At 41.7% G+C, this 23,907-nt stretch overlaps 1 protein-coding gene across 1 annotated transcript in view; it reads left to right on the top strand.

The window, feature by feature from the left end:
* The first annotated feature begins 21,852 nt into the window (after positions 1-21,852).
* antxr2a (ANTXR cell adhesion molecule 2a) overlaps positions 21,853-23,907 on the top strand; it is a 60,252-nt gene continuing 58,197 nt past the window's right edge. Inside the window, exon 1 of the mRNA XM_036527958.1 lies at positions 21,853-22,334. Within this exon, the coding sequence (XP_036383851.1) occupies positions 22,069-22,334 (266 nt within the window). The 5' untranslated portion in view covers positions 21,853-22,068. The remainder of the gene's footprint in view (positions 22,335-23,907) is intronic.

Here is a 23,907-nt window from a genome sequence, read left to right as displayed (position 1 = left end):
GCATTAAAGTGGAACTAAAAAGGATTGATATGCTAAATCATATTGCTTGGAGCAAAATACAGTAATATCGCTCACAGTTGTGTGTTGTTTTCTGTTTAGCCTTTTGTGTGAGTGGTGAAATTTACACAGAAAAAAAATCTCCATAAGTATGCATGCGTTTTTTGCCTGATTATGGAAATAGTATATTTTCCAACGGGCTCTTCTTCATGATGGGAAAGAAACAGAAATTTCAACAAGCGTGCACAAAGGGGGCATGCGTGATTTGCCATAAGAATTGCAGATGATAATTCTCTTTATTTTTATTTTTTTTGGCATAAAGTTGATTTTCCCTCGTCAGAAGACGAAACGTAAAAAGATTTATGGGGCTCTCGGCTATAAATCTCCTCCTGCTCTCCTCCCTTGCCCATCCAAGCATGATAAGGACCTTCTCCATACAGTACTCAGAATTAAAACCACAAAGCTCACCCAATCAGCGGCCATCTGCTGTGGCCCTCGCCGCGGCTCTGGGTAGCAGGCAGGGGCTGGCCGGGCAGAATGGGTGTCCCTCTCATTGTTTCACAACAAATGCCCATGTTAATACCAGTGTTTTTAAAAAACGCCTGCTGCTGTCCTGTCTACTCTCCACTGTTTAGTCAAAAACAGCACAGCGCGGCCGGGGGAACCAACACACACACACACACACACACATATATATATATATATATATTTTGCAACATGACCAAATAGGCTAATTTTCCGCGTTGAGGCTAATAGTAGCAATTCAGTTATTACACTAAGGGCAGAAAGTACAAGCAAAATGAAAAAAAAATACAATGTAAAAGCGAGAAGTGCATTCATTAGGTTTATCTGTTTAAATGCTACATATCTAGAAATAATATTTGCCTTTCATTGCTACTGATGTAAGGTAGCCAGATTTGGCTTATGTAAAATAACAATGGGTCATTATATAATCCCCAGGGAAGTAATGAAAAAAAGACTTCTGTGTTTTACTTTAAGCGGTTTGTGGATTAGACCCTTGTCTATTGTGTAGATACTAGGGTGATCTGTGTTTACCAATAAAAGGACACGTAAATGGCTCCTTTTATCTATACCAGGCTTGAGCATCTCTACTCTTAACCAGAGCATGGAGTTCTGGGGCAATCAGGATCCCCCAGCTCCAACTGGGGCAGATCTGTTCAACTATTGTGCCCAGAATTACAGCGATTTCTTATCTTGGAGATTAAGATGGAAATCATATACTGTTTTCTATAATTGCAGTGGAGATTTGGTTGATGATTAAGAAAACAGGGCACATAACAATAACATGTATACCAGATAACGGTTTTGATTGGAGATGTGTACACCCCAAACTGAAAGGACAAGGTGCAGTTGTCAAAATAAACATTATGCCATTTGAAATCAATATGTTTGTCAATGGAAATGCTGTCTTTTTGACATAGTTTTAGCGAAATTCCTGAAATTCCAGCAATACAAACAAAATGTGACTGTTATATCTGCAAATAAACATATTTTGTGGAGGGGTTTGTTATGATATGTTTTCATTCTCTCACAAATGCCTTAATACCAAAGTGCTCTACACATCTACAAACTCAGATAAAAGACAAATGTGATGCTTATGTCCAACACCCCAAATCCAACAGATTTTCAAATGAGTTTTATTACATTTATTACTTTATTAGATTCTTCTCATTTTTATACATCCAAAAAGTAACATATTTGATCCATCACTACCTGATTTCATCATAGAAGAGCCTGTTTTAGATGTCACACTAAGCATGTATTTATTTCCTTGTTGTCAATCAGAGATGCATCGCTGATCAAGCCTTATAGCCATAGTTTTGATTCAAGAGCACGCACCAGAGAGGAACACAAGAGTGGATGCAGGTCCCTTTTTTTATTCAGCAATCTTTACAGAAGCATAAGTAAAAGGCAGCAAAGTGAGCCGAACAGCTTGCGCACTGTATAATTAAAATGCATTTGTAATTGCTTTCAGTTTGACTTCTAAAACACTCCCCATCCAGACGAGTGCATTGGCAGCGACTTACGTCTAGATCCCCCCTCTGTGGACGGATCGCTTCTTTTTTTTTTTTTTTTTGTTCGGTGATGATATTTTTTGATGGTGTGATTTGCGGGCGTTGCGCGATGCGCTGACTGCACGCTGGAGCCCTTCGGTCGCTTGCGGGGGGGGGGGGGGGGTGGTGGAGGGAGTGGCAGGGAAGGTTCCAGTGGTGGGACCGCCCCCCCAGCGGAGGCCCACGCGGCCCAAATGAGGCCGGGAGGCGTTTGGGTGAGGAGCACCTACGCGGGATCAGGCTCGCAGCTCTCTGAGCTGCCGCAGACTTTCCGCACTCTTTCCAATGGAGGGCAGAAGAGATAAAGAAAGAGGCAGACTGAGGCAGACACAGGCAGCCGGAGGAGGAGAGAGCGTGTGAGTGCATGTGTGTGTGTGTCTGTGTGTTAGTGTGTGTGTGTGTGAGAGTAAGCCTGTCTGAGAGAGCCTGGCCTCCCCTCCCCTCTCTCTCTCTCTCTCTCTCTCTCTCTCTCTCTCCCTCTCTCTCTCTCTCTCTCCTTGACGTCCCCCCACTACCAACACAAGCGCGGCCCCCGTTTGTGTAACTTCACCCTCTCCATCTAGGAAGCGTCCGACGGGTCGCTCTCTCTGCTAATTCGCCCGGCGCACCTTAAATTGACTGGCCGCGCCACCTCTGCCTGCGACGGTCCTTCTGGAGGGAGAAAAGGAAGGAATAAATTAATAATGAGGCACTTTTTATACCACATCCAGCGATTATACAAATGGAAGCAACAGCCAAAAAATATTCTGTACGGCATATGGCACTTCAGCTGCCATATGTGCCAGTTTTCCCAAAAACTGGCACCGAGGCGCATGATGGTCAGCTGTAACTGCCAAAAACACAGCGAGGGCTGTGCAAAAACGCTTCAATGCCTCCGACCACCACACTGATGTCCCTCCACACTTCCCCGGCACGCAGTCGCGAGGAGATGCAGAACGCAGAAAAAAGTGGAAGATTTCTGCGAGATGAAATGGGCTCAGGCGCCCGTCCGAGCTGACCGGCTTCCCTTGGCGGCCTCCCCTCGTCGTTTCATCCCCCTGGGCCGGCGTCGAGACCCCGGCTTTCATTTTCCCCTCCGCTGTGAAGTGGAAATGAAACCCGGCGCAAGCTCACAGGGGCTAAATCAGGTTCGGGACTGTCGCCGCGGCGGCGTCCGGCGGCCAATCAGACCGCCCCGTCGCGCTTTGTAGAGGGCTTTCTGGTGCTGAAATGAAAAGCTGCCGCGCGCACATAAACACAAGCTTTGACCTTGCTTTATTGTGAGTTTCTCTCCAATGCAAATCGATTGTTTTGTTCATCCTAATTGGCAGAGGACACCTGATAGTTTTTTTTTTTAAATCACTTTTTTTTTTTTTTTTTTGCGAAGCATCTGGGAGATTCACGGTGTCATTTCAGAAAGGCAATTAACTCAGGCGATTGATTCAGTGCGCCGTCATGAAATCCAAACAGAGGCACTCAAACAAGGCTTTGCAGACTCAGACGGGCTTCCAGAGCATGGTCTGTGTTCCCCTTCCAGTTCTGCACAGAAACAGTCAACGCCGCTCGCCATCCACTCCCGCGGACCGCGGTGGGACGGGAGGGGCGCGCGGAGCAGGTTGAACGGCACCCTGGGTGCCTGGCCCTGGCCCTCAGAAAAAGACCGCAGGGACAGCCTCCCGCCCCCCCCCCATCCCTCGCAGCCGGGCTGCCAGACTAGCTCAGGGTCCGGCGCCGCTCTGAGCGGCCGCGGCAGGCCTTAATGTTCCAGGTTTCTCTGCCCCGGGGGCATCTGCTCACTTCATCACTTAGGAGGAGGACCCGCGTCTGCCGCTGCGGCCCGGGCCCCGGTGACGGCGACGCCTCTCTCTCCGGGCCTCCCCATCTCCAGGCTGACAGGAGGAGCGCGGGGAACAGGCGGGGCGCGCGGAGCAGGCGCATTTTACACACCCTGCTGCCCCCGTGCTTTCCCAGCGACCTTTCTGTCCAGTCCACCGCTGCACTGCTTCTGATCGATGTAATCACTTCTGCTGGATTTCCGCTGAGGGGATTATCCACTCTCCCCAGTGCTACCAGCTTAATAACAATAACCACATACATGCATATATAAACCCATATGAACATGCACACATATACACATATACATATAATATATATGTGATTTATTTCCGTGAATACTACAGCGATACTAAGGCAACAATATGGATTCAGTACACAGCATAGTTAAATATATTAAATATTTAAGTTAAATATATAAATTAAGTATTTACAAATAATATTACTATTTACTTTATATAGCCAAAAGGAACGAATACAGTTATATTCAAACATATTTAAAACAAAGTGTTACTATTATATTTTAATACATATCCAGCATGTAATTAATGGCTCAACAGCCATGTGGAATGTTGAGTTTTTTTTTGCAATGACCATCTGCAATACAGAATTACTGTAATGTTACTCATGATTGCCAACATACTTTGATGAGGATTACATGTAATTCCATTGTATGAGGCCAGCTCATCATTGTAAAACATTATCAGTTTATTTCTAATCAGGACTCATCTGAAGCTATCCCTTTCCTTGACTTCACTCCCACTGCACTGTCATTCAGAACAGAATTGGAGTAATCTGTTCTGTAAGATAAGGGTTTTCTCTTTGCTGGATATAGTGCTCTTTCACCATATATGCTGGACCTCCTCAGTTATAGTACCTATGGAGCCTGGGGCCTTTAATATTACGGTATGTCTTAAAGCATCATGGGAAGTTTGAACTGGTCGTGTATGCAAGTGGAGCTTGCATTCTTGTATCAGCTTCTTTCTGGAGACCCCAAAAATGCTGGCATTCTGTGCTTAAGCTGCAATTAATCAAGGACATATTGAGCACACTTAAATCACTTTTAACTGGAACCAACTATGTCTGACAAAACAAGATCTTTAATTTGATCCTTTCAGTCTGTTGCGACGCCGCCTCTATTCCAGTTAGTTATTGCTGACAGCATATAAGGCTTTATATGTATACACACACACACACATATACTATATATATATATATATATATATATATATATATATATATATATATATATATATATATATATATATGTGTATAAAAATGTGTGTGTGAACTAAATGTATATATCAATGAATCCACAGCCCAACAAATCACCCTTAATCATTACCTGACAGTTTTCATTGTCAAATGTTTTAAAAAGAGCAGCAAATCCATAATCTCCTGCCTCTCCTGTCTAGAGTAAATTGAAACAATAAATATGCAGCATTTATGGCAATAATATAAATGTACCTCTAAAGTATGTTCAAGAGTTGTGCAAGTACCACGAGGCACCCTTGGCATCTGAAAATACACATCTTGTATTCACATCATGAATTCTGTTCTTGTTGCCACTTGTGCATCTTTGCACCTTGGTCTTAGAGGGCTACGCATATCATTCCTCTGTGGAAAGCCTGGGTGCCTTTTACTGCCAGTCAGGTACAGGTCCTGAATTTGCCCCCCCTTAAAAAAAAAAAAAACAAGCAAACCATTATGAAAGGAGTGCATGGACACATTTTACACATTTAATTTTCTAGCTAAATTAATTAGTTTTGGGAGGGTGTTTTGATGTCGGTGAGAGGAAGAGATGACAAGAGATGCGCAATGCCTTGAGGAGAGCTGTCACCGCTGCCTCGTCACCCTAGTCACCCTCCCCAACGGCCCGGGACGACCGGCGGAATGCGAATCAAAGCGGCGGCAGACGCGGTGACCGGGACTCCAGAGGCCCCCCGAAACGCGACGGGTTCTGAGGAGCTCGGGCGCGCAGCTGCGGCAAGCGCGACCGAGCCCCGCGCTCCACCCCGGGGGAGGACGCCACGCGTTCCGAAAACTTCATCAAAGTTTCATTCCGGGGGTAAAAAAAAAGAGAGAGAGAAAACAAAGGGATGTCCACGTTAGGAGGGGGCGACATGGCCAGAATGACAATTCACCTGAATTTGTGTTTTTAAAGAGCTGGATGAAGTCCTTACACGGAAACTGTCTGGAACAGACTAATCTTTGATGGGTAACATGGAATATGCAGCAGCTCAATAAAAATCTCAACTGATTAAAAATGAATCATCCTGTTACTGTTTCTTGCTCAAATGGCTCACATGATAGACATTATATTTCACGGCATTGATAAATACAGTAATTGCAATGTCCTTAAAAACATATTATTGTTTCTGGTTAAACACAACACTGTGTAACTTAACCAGAACAAGGTACTTATCTTTGTCTCTATGAGGTAAGAAGTTCCTGTTGGTTTAAAACTATACTCTTTCAAAATGTCGATATACCACACAAATGATGCAAATAGATAGCAGATAGGGAATTCTGACAGTCCCAAATACACAAGATTGCAACAGGAGAAATGACCATTATTCACCCAGACTGTGGCTTTTTAAATTCATGCCCATCTATGAACATGATACAATTTAATAAATGTATCACCCTCCCTTGTCATCTTAAAAGTGCACAAGTGTACAGCATTGAATAACAAGAACCAACATTTTGTCTAACAACTCCAAAGAGGTGATCCGGTTTCATGTGGCCTATGTGATATAATTCCATAGCTGTAGTGTAGTGTCTTCCAGCTTAGACCTGCTGCAGTACCCAGGGCTGCCTGGATTCACAGAAGATCTTGTCTGTTCTATGGGTCAGGTCCTGTGGACCCTATCAAGTATGATTATTGTAGGATGATTTAAAGGCATTTACTAATCAGCGCACGACACCCCGAAAGGTGACAATGCAACAGAATTACTCCATTTCTTTTGACAGCATGCCTTGAAGGCTCTGTGGACTTCACCCCCGCCCCCCCCCTCTTTATTCACAGAGGTCATCCATACAGGGGACCCGCGCCTCATTATTGTCATGTTATAGACGCGGTGATGGCCTCTCAGCAGGCATCGAAGGCAGGGATTTCAGATTAAACCTAAAGAATACATTTCCTCCACCTCCATTCCATGCCATGACGAGCTCGACCAGTCCCGGTTCACACTGTTATTTCTCACTGTTTTGTTGTATAACTTGACTCAACTTCTGCTCCACCCAGTTCATTTGCCCAACTCAGTCTAGACGTGATGCACAGAATGTGACACACGTAGCCAGGAAGCTGAGAGGAGCCTTTGCCGGCCGCAGCCCCTCGCTCTTGCACGCTTGGCCTCGAGTGCAGCCTGATTTCACGTAACTCATAAAAGGTTGAACGCGAGGGGGGGGGGAGAGAAATGCTCTTGCAGCGAACGGCAAATGTTCTTTTGCCAACTCAAGTATGCGACCGGTTCGAGCGCTCGCCTCTGACCCGTCACTAGCGGAATCCTAAACTTCTAATGGAGCGCGCTGTCCGATACCCAGGTCCTGAGCGTGTGGCGTTACTCCGCGTTAGTTTAATACGGGCTGAAGTTCAAGCGCCGCGGCTCAACGTCCAGTAAAATATTGCCGAGATTGGCCAGAGTTTACTGGTATCGCAAGTGCGGCCCGCTTAATGCCCCAGCCTTCAGAGACACATCCGTGTCTCTCATTACTGTCAGGGCTCTTTAGCATTGCGCTGCTGACCCTTTGAAATGAGAAGATTGGCCCAGGGGGCAGCACGGCCGCTCTGAGGTATTCGACAGGACATTGCCCATCATCCATCCTAACCTCTTATGCTCGCTCCGGAAAACCGGACGCGAGATCTGGACTCGCATCGCCCCGCACGGCGCGGGGCCCATTAAAAAAGTTCACACAAAGAACAAGAAGGAAAAGTGTGTCACTTTGTGACCTTTTCAGGTCCGCACGCAAAAACAGGGGGGCCTGGAAGGGAAACGAGTGTCGTGCACAGGATAGCATAAATCAATTCATGAAGAGGAGGGCTGTATGGCTACATTTTGTACAATGGAGTATGACGGACTGTTTTTGTTTGGGAAGATGAGTGGGAAATGCTTAAATGAGTGACCCTGGCACGCTCTTCACAGCAAGGACTGCAACTCGGCACGGTATAACTGCATGTTCTGTCATTTCCCTTAACACAGTGGGGGGCTGTCCTACAACCCACTTAGTGATGATCCAATATTGTTTTATGTGGGACTGATCAAAGGCAAAGGATCTGCTAACGTTCATTTTAATGATGATGACGAAGTTTGAGGATGTTGATACACACTTTGTCACAGAGTCACCTGGCCCAAATTCAATATAACTGCATATCCTTTCATCCTAAACTTTGACTAAGGGAAATAAAGATGGTGTTACATTTCCCCTTAGTCTTACTGCAACTCAGTAATGAAAAAAGCATGGAAAAAGCACAATATGGTTACATTTCGCCCTCTGTCTCCACACAGAGAGAGAGAGAGAAGCCACAGTGGCAAAGTAACTAACAGAACTGAATTGGTCATTTTTCTTTTTATTTATAAAAAATGTTAATTTGTAGAATGTGAAATTGTAGAATTTGAACTCCAAGAATAGAAACAATACACAATTACATTGTTCAACAAAACATGGCCCCTTGAACACACAGTCAGCCCACAGCAAAAGTGCTGACCTTATGTCTAAGGGGAAATGTAATGTTTGCAAAAGATACTTGTCAGCCTCATATTTACTGGAACCTGTGTGCAGTTTCTTCACAGAATGCCACCTTCCAACACAATCACAGAAGAAAATAACAAAAGTATAAATAAATTTTGCACCATTTGGGATGACGTTTATTGAAGTATCACCAGATTTACAAGCTACAGCTACATAATCATTTAAGTCTTATATCTTAAGTTTCATGATATGAATACAAAAGTAAAACAGATAACTATGGGAGGGCCTGGTCAATTATTATTATATTACATTATGTTGAAACTTAAAATTCTATGTATACATATTGTTATAAGTATATAACAAATTACATGTATACAAATGACAAAATTGTCTGCCTTTCTGTTAAGCAGGTGTGAAAGTTATGCTCTGTTTGTGTGGCTGGAGACTCAGGATTCCAGATGGGCCCAGAAACCAAGCACAGCAACAGGCCCTGCTCATTTCCTACAGCTGCGGCTACATCCACTTCCCTCAGTCCTTGGCCAAACCTTGTGCCTCACTGGAGCCACTGGTTTGACTCTATGATCTCCTCTGGCACGGTGGTTCGTGTCGCCATCGAACGGACAGACGCCAAAATAAAGATACAACACATGGTGTGGTATTCATCTAGTTCTTAGGGGATTTACGACACTTGAATACATGAGCATTTCAAAAGCACGGGTGACATAACTTGTTGGCGCGCCCCCTTTTAAAAACATCTTCTCAGCTGTTGATCTAAGACAGGAGGTGAAGTAGCATCTAGGCCATGGCACATTCAAGTCCCCAATGAGACACAGCTACTGTACCCCTACGCAAGGCTCTTCGCTTCCCTTGAAAACCAAGTGGCACTGTGCAGTCTGAAGTCTTTGTGCTTATTATTATAGAGGCACATATGCTGTTTACTCTGGAAGGAAGTTCTGGCCGTTTTTCCCATTGAGTACAGGGGAAGTGCATAATAATTCATGTTTAATCCAGGGAGTCCATTGAAACATGCCTCACTTGGTCCATTGCACTGTTTTTGAAGTTAGCCATTCTCATGGACAATATTTTGCATAGGAAATATACTATATACACTATGTATACAGTGCTGGCCAAAAGTATTGGCACCCCTGCAATTCTGTCAGATAATGCTCAATTTCTCCCAGAAAATGATTGCAATTACAAATGTTTTGGTAGTAATATCTTCATTTATTTTGCTTGCAATGAAAAAACACAAAAGACAATGAAAAAAAAATTAAATCAATTATCATTTTACACAAAACTCCAAAAATGGGCCGGACAAAAGTATTGGCACCCTCAGCCTAATACTTGGTAGCACAACCTTTGGACAAAATAACTGCGAACAACCGCTTCCGGTATCCATCAATGAGTTTCTTACAATGCTCTGCTGGAATTTTAGACCATTCTTCTTTGGCAAACTGCTCCAGCTCCCTGAGATTTGAAGGGTGCCTTCTCCAAACTGCCATTTTCAGATCTCTCCACAAGTGTTCTATGGGATTCAGGTCTGGACTCATTGCTGGCCACTTTAGAAGTCTCCAGTGCTTTCCCTCAAACCATTTTCTAGTGCTTTTTGAAGTGTGCTTTGGGTCATTGTCCTGCTGGAAGACCCATGACCTCTGAGGGAGACCCAGCTTTCTCACACTGGGCCCTACATTACGCTGCAAAATTTGTTGGTAGTCTTCAGACTTCATAATGCCATGCACACGGTCAAGCAGTCCAGTGCCAGAGGCAGCAAAGCAACCCCAAAACATCAGGGAACCTCCGCCATGTTTGACTGTGGGGACCGTGTTCTTTTCTTTGAAGGCCTCGTTTTTTTTCCTGTAAACTATGTTGATGCCTTTTCCCAAAAAGCTCTACTTTTGTCTCATCTGACCAGAGAACATTCTTCCAAAATGTTTTTGGCTTTCTCAGGTAAGTTTTAGCAAACTCCAGCCTGGCTTGTTTATGTCTCTGGGTCAGAAGTGGAGTCTTCCTGGGTATCCTACCATAGAGTCCCTTTTCATTCAGACACCGACGGATAGTACGGGTTGACACTGTTGTACCCTCGGACTGCAGGACAGCTTGAACTTGTCTGGATGTTAGTCGAGGTTCTTTATCCACCATCCGCACAATCTTTTGTTGAAATCTCTCGTCAATTTTTCTTTTCCGTCCACATCTAGGGAGGTTAGCCACAGTGCCATGGGCTTTAAACCTATTGATGACACTGCGCACGGTAGACACAGGAACATTCAGGTCTTTGGAGATGGACTTGTAGCCTTGAGATTGCCCATGCTTCCTCACAATTTTGCTTCTCAAGTCCTCAGACAGTTCTTTGGTCTTCTTTCTTTTCTCCATACTCAATGTGGTACACACAAGGACACAGGACAGAGGTTGAGTCAACTTTAATCCATTTTAACTGGCTGCAAGTGTGATTTAGTGATTGCCACCACCTGTTATGTGTCACAGGTAAGTAACAGGTGCTGTTAATTACACAAATTAGAGAAGCATCACATGATTTTTCAAAGGGTGCCAATACTTTTGTCCGGCCCATTTTTGGAGTTTTGTGTAAATTGATACTTGATTTGACTTTTTTTTCTTTCTCTTTTGTGTTTTTTTATTGCAAGCAAAATAAATGAAGATATTACTACCAAAACATTTGTAATTGCAATCATTTTCTGGGAGAAATTGAGCATTATCTGACAGAATTGCAGGGGTGCCAATACTTTTGGCCAGCACTGTAGATGATGTATTCTAATCTGACAATGCAAAAACACTGTGATGGCCAATCGGCCAGCTAACTTTGACTTCAAGCTTGTTTGTGTCAATTTGGTTGGCAAATCTACCAAACTATAGAGGTATGTTATCATCTTATCACCTTTAACTTGTATCAAACAAAGCTGACAAGAACCTGATGACATGAACAAAAAAGGCATTACCATTAAGTACGTTAAGGTGATAAGATTATGACCAACTGATTGTTTAACGAGTATCGCTGTACTATCGTTCGTAAGGAAAATATTGCTTGTCAGTCAGCTTCTTTTGATGAAATTACACTACGGGGATGAGAGATGGAGCAGTTTTACAGGTGAACAGCTAAGGTGCACCTCCTTTCTTTTCTCAATAGCTGATTGATAAAGTGCTGTTGCCCTCCCATGTCCAGTCAATGTCTTAATGGCACAAGAGTGCATTAATATTAGGTTACCAACTCACAAAAACATTCAAATGAAATATTTTCTATTCATGACCTGTGCATTAAGCAGCAATGGAAAACCCACCAAAGTCGCCATCCAGCATGGCAGCCATTGGTGCTATGGCATTACATCAGTAGATGGTTAATGTTAAATGCACAAATGAAAGAGGTTCACTGTCGATTAGCCAACAAGAAGAAAAGCGAAGATACTGTACAATGAAAGAAGTATAACGACAAAGGACTGTACAGTAGTCTCTGCAACAAAATCACGGAGCCTGAGATAGTCTCTAAAATTCAAGCAATTCCCCTCTCTCCGCTCATTGGCTCTGACACGATGCCTCGGAGAAATCTTAATTCCTCCAAACCTGAGGTGGATAAAGGCGCAGAAATAAAAAAAAAAGTCGATGACAACCTGCGGTCCGTGGGCACGCTGCTCGCTACCGAAAATGGCAGCTGTCAAGCGCACTGACGCCGGCCCCACTGACTGAGGGGTTTGTCACATGCTGTAGATGTTTCGCGACGCCGGCGTAAATGCGGCAAGGCAAGCCTGTCAAGTTGAGTGAGGAGGTGTTCCACGTGTGAATTCATGTGTGACTATTTAGGTAAATCTATTCAAAGAAATCTCGACGTCCATTTCGGATGCGCCCCGCCCTCGCCAGGCTAACCTGCAGTACATCACTACCCAGACGGCAGACGCATGCGCCCTCTTCAGCGCTCCTCATAGGCATTGCTGCTGCACATTTATCTCTCCTTCTGTTTAACTGGGAATTTAGCATGTTGAACATGAGTTCATACGTTTGACCGCATTCATTTCCCCCGTGACGTATCCATCTACTCACTATATCAACTTAAGTTTATGCTTAGATGGTGTTTGCACTGCATGGGGACTGGTTATCACGTGAATATGGGGATTCAAGATTTAGAGTCAAAAATTTGATTGATGCTTGTGATATTAACCCCTGTTATGAGATCCTTCTGATGTGCTGTTCAGGAATGCAAAAGTGCCCTGGCACAGTATGTACAGTCTATGCATCAAAAAGTTGAGCTGTACAGTTCCCAGTGGAGCCTTTTCCATTTTACACACCTTATTTTTGCAGCACATCCTTAATCAGCGTTGCATGCGCTTGGATTTTTAACAGTGTAGATGTTGCTCTCAGCCAAGAATTCACTACAAACAGAGACAAATGTGCAACTGAACTTACCAAACAGTTACCAAAGCAAACCTTTTAAATTACTTTGTTGAGATGAAAAATTCATATGCATGTGCAAGTGTGATTGCATTTACTTGCAATTTACAACTGGAAGAAAACTATGCATAAGTCTCTCACGATGGGCTGTAAAAGCATTTCCTAGATGAGCACTAAGCACAGCGATCATCTTCAGCTCCCTCAGAGTGCCGCAGGCAATAACAACTTTGGCGAGGAGGGGTGAGTATGTGTGTCGGGGGGGGGGGGGGGGGGGGTGACAGTTACAGGATTATTTGTTGAGCATTAAGCAATAGTACGTCTCGTATACTTCCCTCTTTGAGAGTGCCCATTCCCTCCAGGGACTGCACTGTGCATACGAATCGCCAAGCTGCAAAGCAGTGCTTCTCCCTGATCATGACACGTCAACATTCAGGGTCCGAAAGCAGGAAATTGGAAGCAACAGAGATTCAAAAGAGCTTACAGTCTGATTTAACTTCAGCTGACTTGGTACAATGATTGGAGTCCGTCCGCTGTGTACATGTGTGAGAGTGTGCAGTGTTAGTGAGTGTGTGTGGGCGTGTGCTTGTGCATCTGCGTGAGTGCTTGCGTGTGTGTGTGTGTGTGTGCACATGTGTGTGTTTGCATGTGCACACATGGACCTATTACCTGCTATCAGTGCTTCGGAGACATTTCGTCAGAGGGAAAAAACAAAGAAGGTTGGAGCACAACACTGACAGTAATCTATACAGCTCTGGACAGGAAGTTGAGCAAACAATCAGGGGGAGCAGGTGCCATTTGATGGACAGAGCTGCCAGAGCAAGGCTGCTTGTCAGGCAAGCAAATAGAGAGGAGAAACAAGAGCCAGAGAAACAAACATCCACATGCACAAAGAATCACATCCTCAGCACATGACATATTCAAATTGATGCTGGGAAGAAATATTTTTGAGAGGCAGTGTGTTTTGTCTCTCAGATGGATTTTACAGCACAGATTAATTTTCCTGGTCTGTGCAATACACAGTCTTGCACTGCAATTACAACAAGCAGCATCTGATAGCAAATGTTAACAATAATGTATGGCCATTTGTTAAGCAATTTTACATATGGCTTGATTGACCTTCTATTTCTGTACATTAGGTAAGCAACTGCTTCAGCAATTAGAAACGTGTAACACTGAAACACAGAAGTGGATACCGATGTACAGGTGCCATGCTGTCTTTGTTTCTAAACCTTGTTTAGAATTAGCCAATTAATTTATTCATTAAATAACATTAAGTGCTACAACCAGATCTTTTGAAGCTTATGGTACTCAAAAATACTGAGTAAACCTTTGATTTCGTAAGATTGCTTTTAGTGGGTTAGGGTTAGGCTGCATGATAAGTCAAACATGACAGGTGAACCCATTTTTTTTCTGGATTCTTGTAGGAATGGTTTTGTTACATCCTCCCGGAGAATTCTTTTTCTAACTTCACGTTCGGAGAGTAATAATTTACTCTTGGCTTTGTCCGAATTAGTGGGTGCGTGAAACATCTCTCCTAACGGACGTGCCCCCGCAGTAAAATGAGACAGAGCATGAAGCGCTTAGACTTCACTCTTCTGCCATGCGGGCGGTAGGGTGCGGCTGCCACTCACCAGTCAAAGGAGAGCTGGATTAACTGCTCTGATTGAGTCTTCTTTGCAGGTCAATCTTCGCCAACGTAGCCCTGTCCGCTTTGATTTCCACAAGGCCCGTTCCAGTACGTTTGCCGGAGCGGGGGGAGAGGAGTCGCTCCGCGGACTATTCTCATTAAGTTGACAGGCTCGGCAACAGCAACAATTAACTCCATTCAGCCTAGATTATTCCTGCTACCGCCGCACCGAGAGGAGAATGATGAGAGGCGACGTGGGGGTTTGAGTTAACTTCGCGGTGCACATTCACCAGGACGCTCGGGCGTCCTTATTCAAAGTGCCATTAAGGGATCTCTGCTTAACAGCGAGCTTTTAGTCTGTTTGTCTAGTTCGGTATAACGATTCGGCTGCGAGTGGCGATGAGAATGAGAAACACAACGGTGCCATCAGCATTCCAATTTTGATAATATCTCTCAAATATAATGTTTCTCCACTCAGAGGTTAACAAAGCTCGCGTAATCTTAATTTGCGGTGTCAAAATGACTTATGCTCCTGTGCCGTGAGTTGAATTTTGGAGACTGTTGCGTATGCGTTGACATTAATTGGTTTTGCCTTTTCACTATTTCCTCGCACTAAATTGCACCCGAAATATATAGATCATCCTTTCTCAGTAACGCTTTTGTGGCATTTTTATCCTTGACAATTCAAGAGTTTCGCTTTATAATAAGTCAGAAAGGTACTTCAGAGTGGCTTCGTCACCTGTTTTTGGCCTGAATTTTAAAATCTATTAATACAGACTTAATTTTTAATCCAATTAAACATTACCACTGACATCCCGTCAAAGTAAAACATGTTTCTATGAGAGAACTGAAAAGAAACTTCAAGAAAGATAAATCAAATGAATCTCTGTTCCTTAATTATACAGCTATGCTGTCACTGAGAAAATGTGGACAGCTTTTGCAGTTATTGAACTGTAGGGACGGTCCCCACTTTGATACCGTTAAATCAAAATGAACAGAATGTAGAGCTGACGTGGAAGCTTTCAAAACTGTTGCACTCTGTCTAATAGTGTGCTCTCAATCGGTGGGCACGGAATCATCTCAGATTTTCTTGTTATGCTGTAGCCTATAACATACATTTTCAAAATTGCGAATTCATTGTCATCTTGGGCTATGATTTAAATAACAATGATAAAACGTGAGTGCAGCAGGCTAAGTGCATCATTTACTCAAAGAGTAAGCCTGTAGCTTTTTTTTTTTTTTACCTGGGCTTTGGGTTACACTCATAACCTTTGGATGAATTAAATGAGATGCTTTTTTCTTTGTCAGTGTGTAAATCATCCCTTGATAACGCTTAAAAAGCAGGGGCTTCTTCTGTTTGTTTGAAGCCCTCATGTCTTTAACCTTGCCAGCGCCTATTAGACTCACTCAGCCAGACTTGATGAAGTCACACTGGTTAGATGGATTTTTTCCCCCCACTGGCCACTGGGGTACAATTGAGAATTGTAGAAATTCATATATACATATATATATTTTCATATGTACACATACATATACATTCCTTCTGTGCAAAACATGTTCGCACCATCCAAAAAAATACACCCTGTTATAATAAACTGAGCTTTGCACCTCAAAGAATAATATTATCATTTTAATTCTTGAAAAGAAGACATTGGTGACTAATGGGAGATGAGCAAACCTGAAGGCACATTTGATAATTTACAGGCCAAGCACACAGTTCAGCCAGGGACATGCATTTATGTTGGGGGTCACATCACCAATCAAAGGTTCCAGCTCTATCCAGTCAACTTCTCTCATACATCCGCTAAGAGGCCAGCCACATTCATTGTTTATTCATTCACTGCCAGAACAAGGTCAAAACAATACATTCCCTCTGGAAGGCACATTTATTAACAACAGCAAATGGTAAAGACCCAGTGAAATCTCACAGACTCTCTTTTAAAGGCAAGCAAAGTTTGGGGATGTTCAAGAGGTTGTGCTTTGGTTTACTCCCTTCTTTGTTGCCTGCTGATATCAGAGTTGTGATTCCTCTGTACTCTATTCCAAACTTTCCAGTCTTTGGGTATCTCTTGGCTATAATCAAATCTTTGTGTTTTTGTCATGGGTTAATCTCTTAACGAGTTTTATCACCTCAGTGCCTTTCACCATTAACTGTATTGCTTTAACTGTCACTTTTAATTATGGTTATAACTTAAAAGTGCATGACAAATAGGTGAAATAGAACTTATTCTCAATCCATTGCATTTTCAAATAAATCACCATAATCAAATAATCAAAGAAATTTGAATATTCAATGTTAACAATGCCCATTCCATTGAAATTGCATAGTAGGGTATATCATGTATGGCAATCAAGCGGCATGCTGAAAAATTAACATTCTTTCTACCCGTTAATTAAAATTTCATTCTTTTCTCACCCATAAGATAATTGAACTCATGCATTCTTGTTTACTCAAATTTTCACATTTGATAAGGTTTGATAATTCCTATTAGAATTTGGGTGTTACTAAATGCAGTATTTTATCATGGTAGTGAAGCAAAGGAAAATGACAAACAGCTCCAAATTATAACACTCAGGTTTATTTTAGTATTAGTTTCAGTTTAATATTTAATTTTCTATACATCATTTTCTCATTGCAGGCTGATTCTGATGTTAGGCATACAATATTTGAATGTGAGAAAATGATATGAAATACATTGCAGTTGTTTTTAAATGTGTATGTTGTATAACACAATTAATCATATCATATTTATGTTTTTATGAAAGAATTAATAATTATCAAAGCCATGCACCCAAAATATTTAGGATAAAGAAAATGTTATGTGTAGATTAATCAGCTTTGTTCACTGATCACTGTCACAATTTATGTTGTATTTGTTCATGGGTGTTTTTTGCATTGACATCAATCACCATTGTGTTAGACAATAAACTGCAGCCTAAAGATGAATTTGATTTGATTTTGGGCCATACCTGAAACCTATATAAGCTTTTTTGTAACGCTACCAAGTAAATTGAATGTTGACATCAATACAATAAAACACCATCTATAGTACCTGATAATAATTGAATATAACCCAAAGCACACTTCATATAAATCTGAAATATTATGTTTATATTCATTATTAATGAATCGTGCTCTAAGATGTTTGGAATGTTGCCCCTTGCTTGATAGTGAAACCAGAAAAAAAAAAAAAAACACTGACGACATACACAGCTCAGGCAAACTGAAACAAAAACAAGGTAAGACCTGGATATTCATGTATGGATTTTAAACTGAATATACTTGTGACCAGTGGAACAAATACAAATACTCATTAAAATTCATAATAACAGCAGCAACAAAACCTTGGCTGTGCCTGTAGTTTGGTATACAAAACAAAGATATTTTGGATGCTTTTACCTCGTTTCCTATGAAATAAACAATTAATGAAAAAGTCACACACACTGAGTATCCTGCAGAACTTCACATAATTTTATAACGTCTTAAGGTGGTGGAAGTTTTGGTTGCTAGACCTTTGTGAAAGAATGCAAGACCATGTGTAAACCTTGACATTATTAGAATTGTCTACTAATACTGCCTGTGGTGAGTGAAAGCACACCGGCCTTTAGGGGAATGCCTGTGGCCTTTGTAGATTATTAATTAAACCTACTGACACTGGGACAGTTAGCACCAGCCTGTAGGAAGAGCAATCTGCGCAGCACACAAAAGCACACACACAGCGTCTATACTCTCCTGTCTGGTAATACTGTGTATTAATTGCCTCAACTCAGTCATTGTCAACAAATGGCTAACAATGCTAAATTTGAAATTCCAAAGCAGAGTAGACAATTCATTCTCCCTCATCCTCCTCACATTACAATTCTACAGCTGACCCTTTTATATGGTACATTCCCTTAGATTATGTATATATGTTTAAAATATAAAAATGATATGCTGCTCATTCTGTCTCAGTAATATTTTTGTCTGACGACAGCACCTCCTCATTGAGTCTGTTTTTTGTCGTGGGACTGCAGAGAGCAGTGCAGGTGTAGGCTGTTGCCAGCACTCCATCCTCCTGGCTTTGCAGTCACCGCATGTCACTGTCGACACCTCTGGGGATGTGTTGTGGCTGCTGCTAAAATAGTTATTAATTTATTCTACTAATCCTGTTAAATGTATTGAAAGCAACGTCTGCCCACGGCTGTTCTCTGAAAAGAACATAAAATTATTTAGAATTTTTCCTGGAAATAACAATGATAAAAAAATCTAAATGCATCTGAAAATGAACCAATAGTCAATGGCATCTTATGTGACTGATTTGTTAATGCTAGAAATGTCCAATCAGACACTTTCCCTGGGTTCTGTTTTCTCATAACACCATCCTAGTATTATGAAATCGTTAACTGTGTGCATTCTTTCTATTCACTGTGTCCATATTGGTGACCATTGCCTGTGCCTGTGCTTATCTATGCATATTCATATTACATATAAACATGCATAGATAAAACAATGACACAAACGCACTCTAAAGAACTATAACAACTGTTAAACACATCTACAAATGCCAGTGTCTATATGGATTTGATACCATTGTCAGTGGTTACTTGATGCAACTGCTAAGAAAAATAATAATAAAAAAAAATTTTAAGATAAAAAAAATCTTATTATGAAACAGCAGGATATGGCATCAGTTGGAACATGCATGTGAGTCAGTGGGAAGACTAATGCTATTGTGAAATTTGTTGTTTGTCATACAATGTACCAACATAACGACTGTCTGTGGTTAGCAAAATCATAATATAACATAGGAAACAGACGAATTGTGTGGAAAGCCTTAAATTTAAGGATGAAAGACAAATCTGGATTATTATCAAATAGCTGCCACAGTGAAACTTTTATTTTCATTTTAATCAAGAAGAATATACTCACAGCACATGTATGCAATACCCTTCAAAAGGGCTGGAATGAACTTACAGCGGGGGAGAACAGTCCAGTACTGATGCTTGATCTTAAATTAAATCCCTGCAAGTTTATATCACCTATTCACCCATCCCTGTACTTTCAATCATTTAAAGACTTTGTTTGTCTTATTTATCAGTAAATATGTCTATGGCTTTGAGGTGTCATTGGTCTTAGAACAGTCTGCCTATCAAGTACAGAGATACTGCATATTTACAAGAAGATACAAACTGTAGTTACTGAATGGCAGATTACATTACACTCCGCATGGTTGTCATGATTTTGAAAAAAAAAACAAAAAACTATCAGGCTGTATTTAAAATGACACTGAAAAAGATGAAACCCTTGGTGGTGGATAATTCTTAATATTTTCATCCAGAGAGTAAATAAGACCATTGAATGCACTCACATACTGTATGCTGGATTATAACAATGTCCGAAAGAGATGAGGTCTTGTGTTTACTTCTTCTTTGTCACACATATGGCCAGGACATCTGCACTCTCATCCTGTTCGTTAGGTCGCCTGGGCAATGGCTTCCTGTAATTGAGGTTGCCTTACATTTCAGTTTCTTACAAAATAAGTGAGAATTTTGGTAAAAGTGTCTCATTTTAAAGTAAAAACAGGGTAAATGCTTCCAACAAGTATTATTGATTATAGTTGCCCTAAGAATGATATATTTTCCCCCGGTTTGAAAATAACAAATTTTTTAAGCAATATATGAAAAACACATTTCAGCGTTTTTTATTTCTATCAGGAATGACACATCCTTGTTCAATCCTTGTACAAAATAAACAGTGAAAAAGTTCAGCAGATGAAACATTACGAGTTAGCGAGAGTACACAAGATAGCATTGCATTGTAAATGGCTTAATAAGTAATAAACATCAGTAGTAAAAACAATAAGAAAACAAGACCAAAAGTCTGAGCAGTTTGGATTAAATACTAAAATGAAGATGATGTACAGGTAATTGTATGCTCCATATCAAAGGAACACTGGTATACAGAGCATGGCTTTGGTTTTGCTAGCAGCCATGCCACCCTCTTCCCCTCTCCTGGCTAATGGTTTAAGCTAGGTGTTGCTGGGCTTGGTTTGTATTTGCATGGCAGAACTGCCGAGACAACCAGACTGCTATTGGCTGTGTTGTTAATAGACCAGTAGGGGGCAGTCATTTATCTAAACCAAGTGGTAAAACAAAACACAACAAAGATCCCCAATGCACCCCAAATCAGTGACAGGTATCCTGGGCTGTGAGAGACAACACCTTTTGGATGCAATGTTAAAATATGCTGACCCAGTGTAGTCACCCTTGGCTTGAGTCCCGACCTGGCTCTCTCAATCTGGCCATGAAATCATTCCCCCTTTTAATTGGCAAATAAACCCCTCCCTCTCAGGTCATGTGTGGGGAGTGTTTTGATGCAAAATGTCTGCTGTACATCATCAAGGTGGGTGCTACATATTGGTGGTGGCTGAGGTGAATTACTGCCCCTAATTGTAAAGAACTTTGTCATCCTTGACAAGAGCTAAGTAAACAGAATTTATGCATTAAATTCATTATTGTATTATGGTTGTATTTTTGTTAAAATATGTATTTGTGTGTTGTTTACAGAAAAATGGAAAATACAATTTTCATTCTCTAATTCTCCACAGTCCCTTTCACTTTTCCATCTCTCACACATTCTAAAACCTTCACAATGCACACTATAATACACCCTGCTGTAGACTACCTGAAAATCTTACTATCTTACTGACAGGGACTGTAAAAACCACACAGAAACAATTTTTTTCGTTTGGGGTGTGGCAGTGGTTTTTTTCCGTTGGAGCAGGATATGTAGATTTCACAGTTTACATCATGCAACTATTTGCTGGAGCCATTCTGCATGCTAGTTGTTTTATTTATATATTTATTTATTGGGTGGGGGAAATCCCAAATGACACTTTTTTTTTTTTTGTTTTTTTGCAATACGAAATGCAAATTGATTGCATCATGGTAACCTACATGTGGTGTATGTAGGTACGCATACAATGGCTTTTTCATCGTCAAAGTTCTCTCTCAAGATAGAATGACAAATTTTAACTATGAGTTTAACGGACATGTCAGTGGATGTGGACCTTTTCATGGAAAACTTGTTTGTGTTGGTGAGGCGGCCATACACACTGTTCGAGTTTGAAAGATGCTGCTGCAGCTGTTGGGTGTGCAGTCCACGCAGCATGACGACTTCGAGGCACACTCGGTAACTGCACATCTGTTTGCCGCTGGCGCATGCTCGTTACAAGTTCGGTTCACAAAAGTTCATATTTCAAGTCCGGGCATGCGACTGGGTATTCTGATGTGCGATCGTAAACTTAACAGGAAAATAATCGGGACAAAGTGTGGTAACAGCAACAGTGTGTTATAAAACAACGTGAAGAAATTATGTTGGTGACGTCAGCGTTGTGATTTCCTCTATTTCACAGGAAGCTTGGAAGAAACTTTTTTTGCTTTGCAGTAACTTTGCCATGTTGCGCGAAACCTGGGGATGCGTAGAATTCGCTTATGCATTGTCTCTACTCGGTTGAATTGAAAGGCTTTCACGTTTTCGTATCACATTTCGTACCTCTGTCTGGTTTTGCTGATCACTGCTCGAGTTGTGTGAGGTGTTGCCACTCGACAATCATGAACGAAAAAACAAAGACCGCAAAGAAATACTGGAGTTCGGTGACAACGATTTCACTGAGTCTAACTTTGTTCTTTGCATCATTTTGTACGGCAGAAGAAGCGTCTTGTCACGGGGCATTTGATCTGTATTTCGTATTAGACAGGTAAGATATAACCCGGAGGTCCTTCTATACAACCTAGCAAGCTATCTTCAGTGGAACGACTTCTGAGATATAGAGAAAATACTTGGTAGGTAACCTTAACCAGTCAGTAAACTAGCAACAGCTGAGAAATGCAAGAACAGTATTAATGTTGCGGATATTCATTGCAGACATACTTTCAGTATATATTAATTATGCATTGTTACTGTCGTTACTACTGGTCACGTTATTAAGAATTTTACGCATCTTTTTGGTACCGAGATGGTTAACCGCTAGTTGGTGGCGCAATGCGTGATAGCTGGCTAGCTGGAACACACGGCTGTCAATAACAAAGCCAAGTTCAAGTAGAGGCTGTGTTGGTATTAGCGGCGGCGCAGCGGTATTGTGTGCCCGCAGGCTTCGCTTGCCGAGCAATACACACCCTCAAAATACTGTATCTACATCTAGCTAACTAGCTATCCTAGAATCTGGCTCACGAATGTAGTTGCAGTACAGACAAAGAGATAGTTGCGGTAACGTTCGTTCATAAGGGCCTGTCTTAGCTATGTTTTGTGGTGTTGTTACATGCATCTAATGGCACTGAATCCACTGTTTTTTTCCTGCATTGTTGCTAGCTGGCAAATTGTAGACGCCCAGATTTTGAACTTTTAGAAAGGCAAAATCAAAAGCCGACTCGTTTTGGCAGCATGCCATTTCTCAGTGCTAGTTGGATGTCCCCACTTGGATATGCTGGTCTAGATTCAAGTCCTCCACCCAGACCATAATTATCAAATTACAGGATGATGGTTGAGATAGTTTTGGTGGTACTGCTGGTACAGAAGCTAACTACACGAATTCAAGGGCTAACTTGCAACCTGAGGTGAACGTGGTTGTGCTTAAGGTTTATAGTTTTCGTGATTGTAAGAAAATCTAAACATCTCCAGGCTCTTCAGTGGTTAATTTAGCTTTTTAACAGCTGCAAAACAATCAACCGAGTTGAATGACTTTGGTTTTGGTTATTCTTACTGTGATTACATGCAGCCTGGAGCAATTCTTGACTGACCTCTCAGAGTATGAGACATTTAGGCTAAGATCTTGATGCACAAGTTTCCGTTTGATAGGACTTGATAGTGCAGATAAGGGATGCTTTGTACAGCAAAGGTAGGATTCCATTTGAATTGCCTGGGTTTCCCTCCTGTCGTTTGCACTGTCAGTGTGACCCATTGGTGCTTTCCAAACACATTACAGTGACTTTGTCCAAGGAGAGGGCAAGGGGAAAAAACTACTTAAAGAGATGATTGTCCTAATGGCCTGGTTCTATTTTATGTTCTCTGCAGATACATTGAACTATAATTATTAATTTAATTAACCCCCAGTCATTATCTCAAGGGCAGATTTTACACACAATGTCCAGTTTGGCTGTGTTGACTTACAGAGCTGTCTGTGCCATACTCTTTTTGGCCAGATATATTGGAGCATTGAGTATGATGTGGAGGCTCATACAGTTTTTCACTCCCACAGAGGCATATCATGACATGAACTAAGCTATTGATTATTATGTCCTTGAATAGCTTTGGATGTTGTTTGTTTAGTGCGA

Source organism: Megalops cyprinoides, chromosome 4, assembly GCF_013368585.1.
Source record: "Megalops cyprinoides isolate fMegCyp1 chromosome 4, fMegCyp1.pri, whole genome shotgun sequence".
Lineage (NCBI taxonomy): Eukaryota > Metazoa > Chordata > Actinopteri > Elopiformes > Megalopidae > Megalops > Megalops cyprinoides.
Note: the sequence above shows the minus strand (reverse complement) of the source record. Positions and strands in the feature narration are given on the sequence as shown.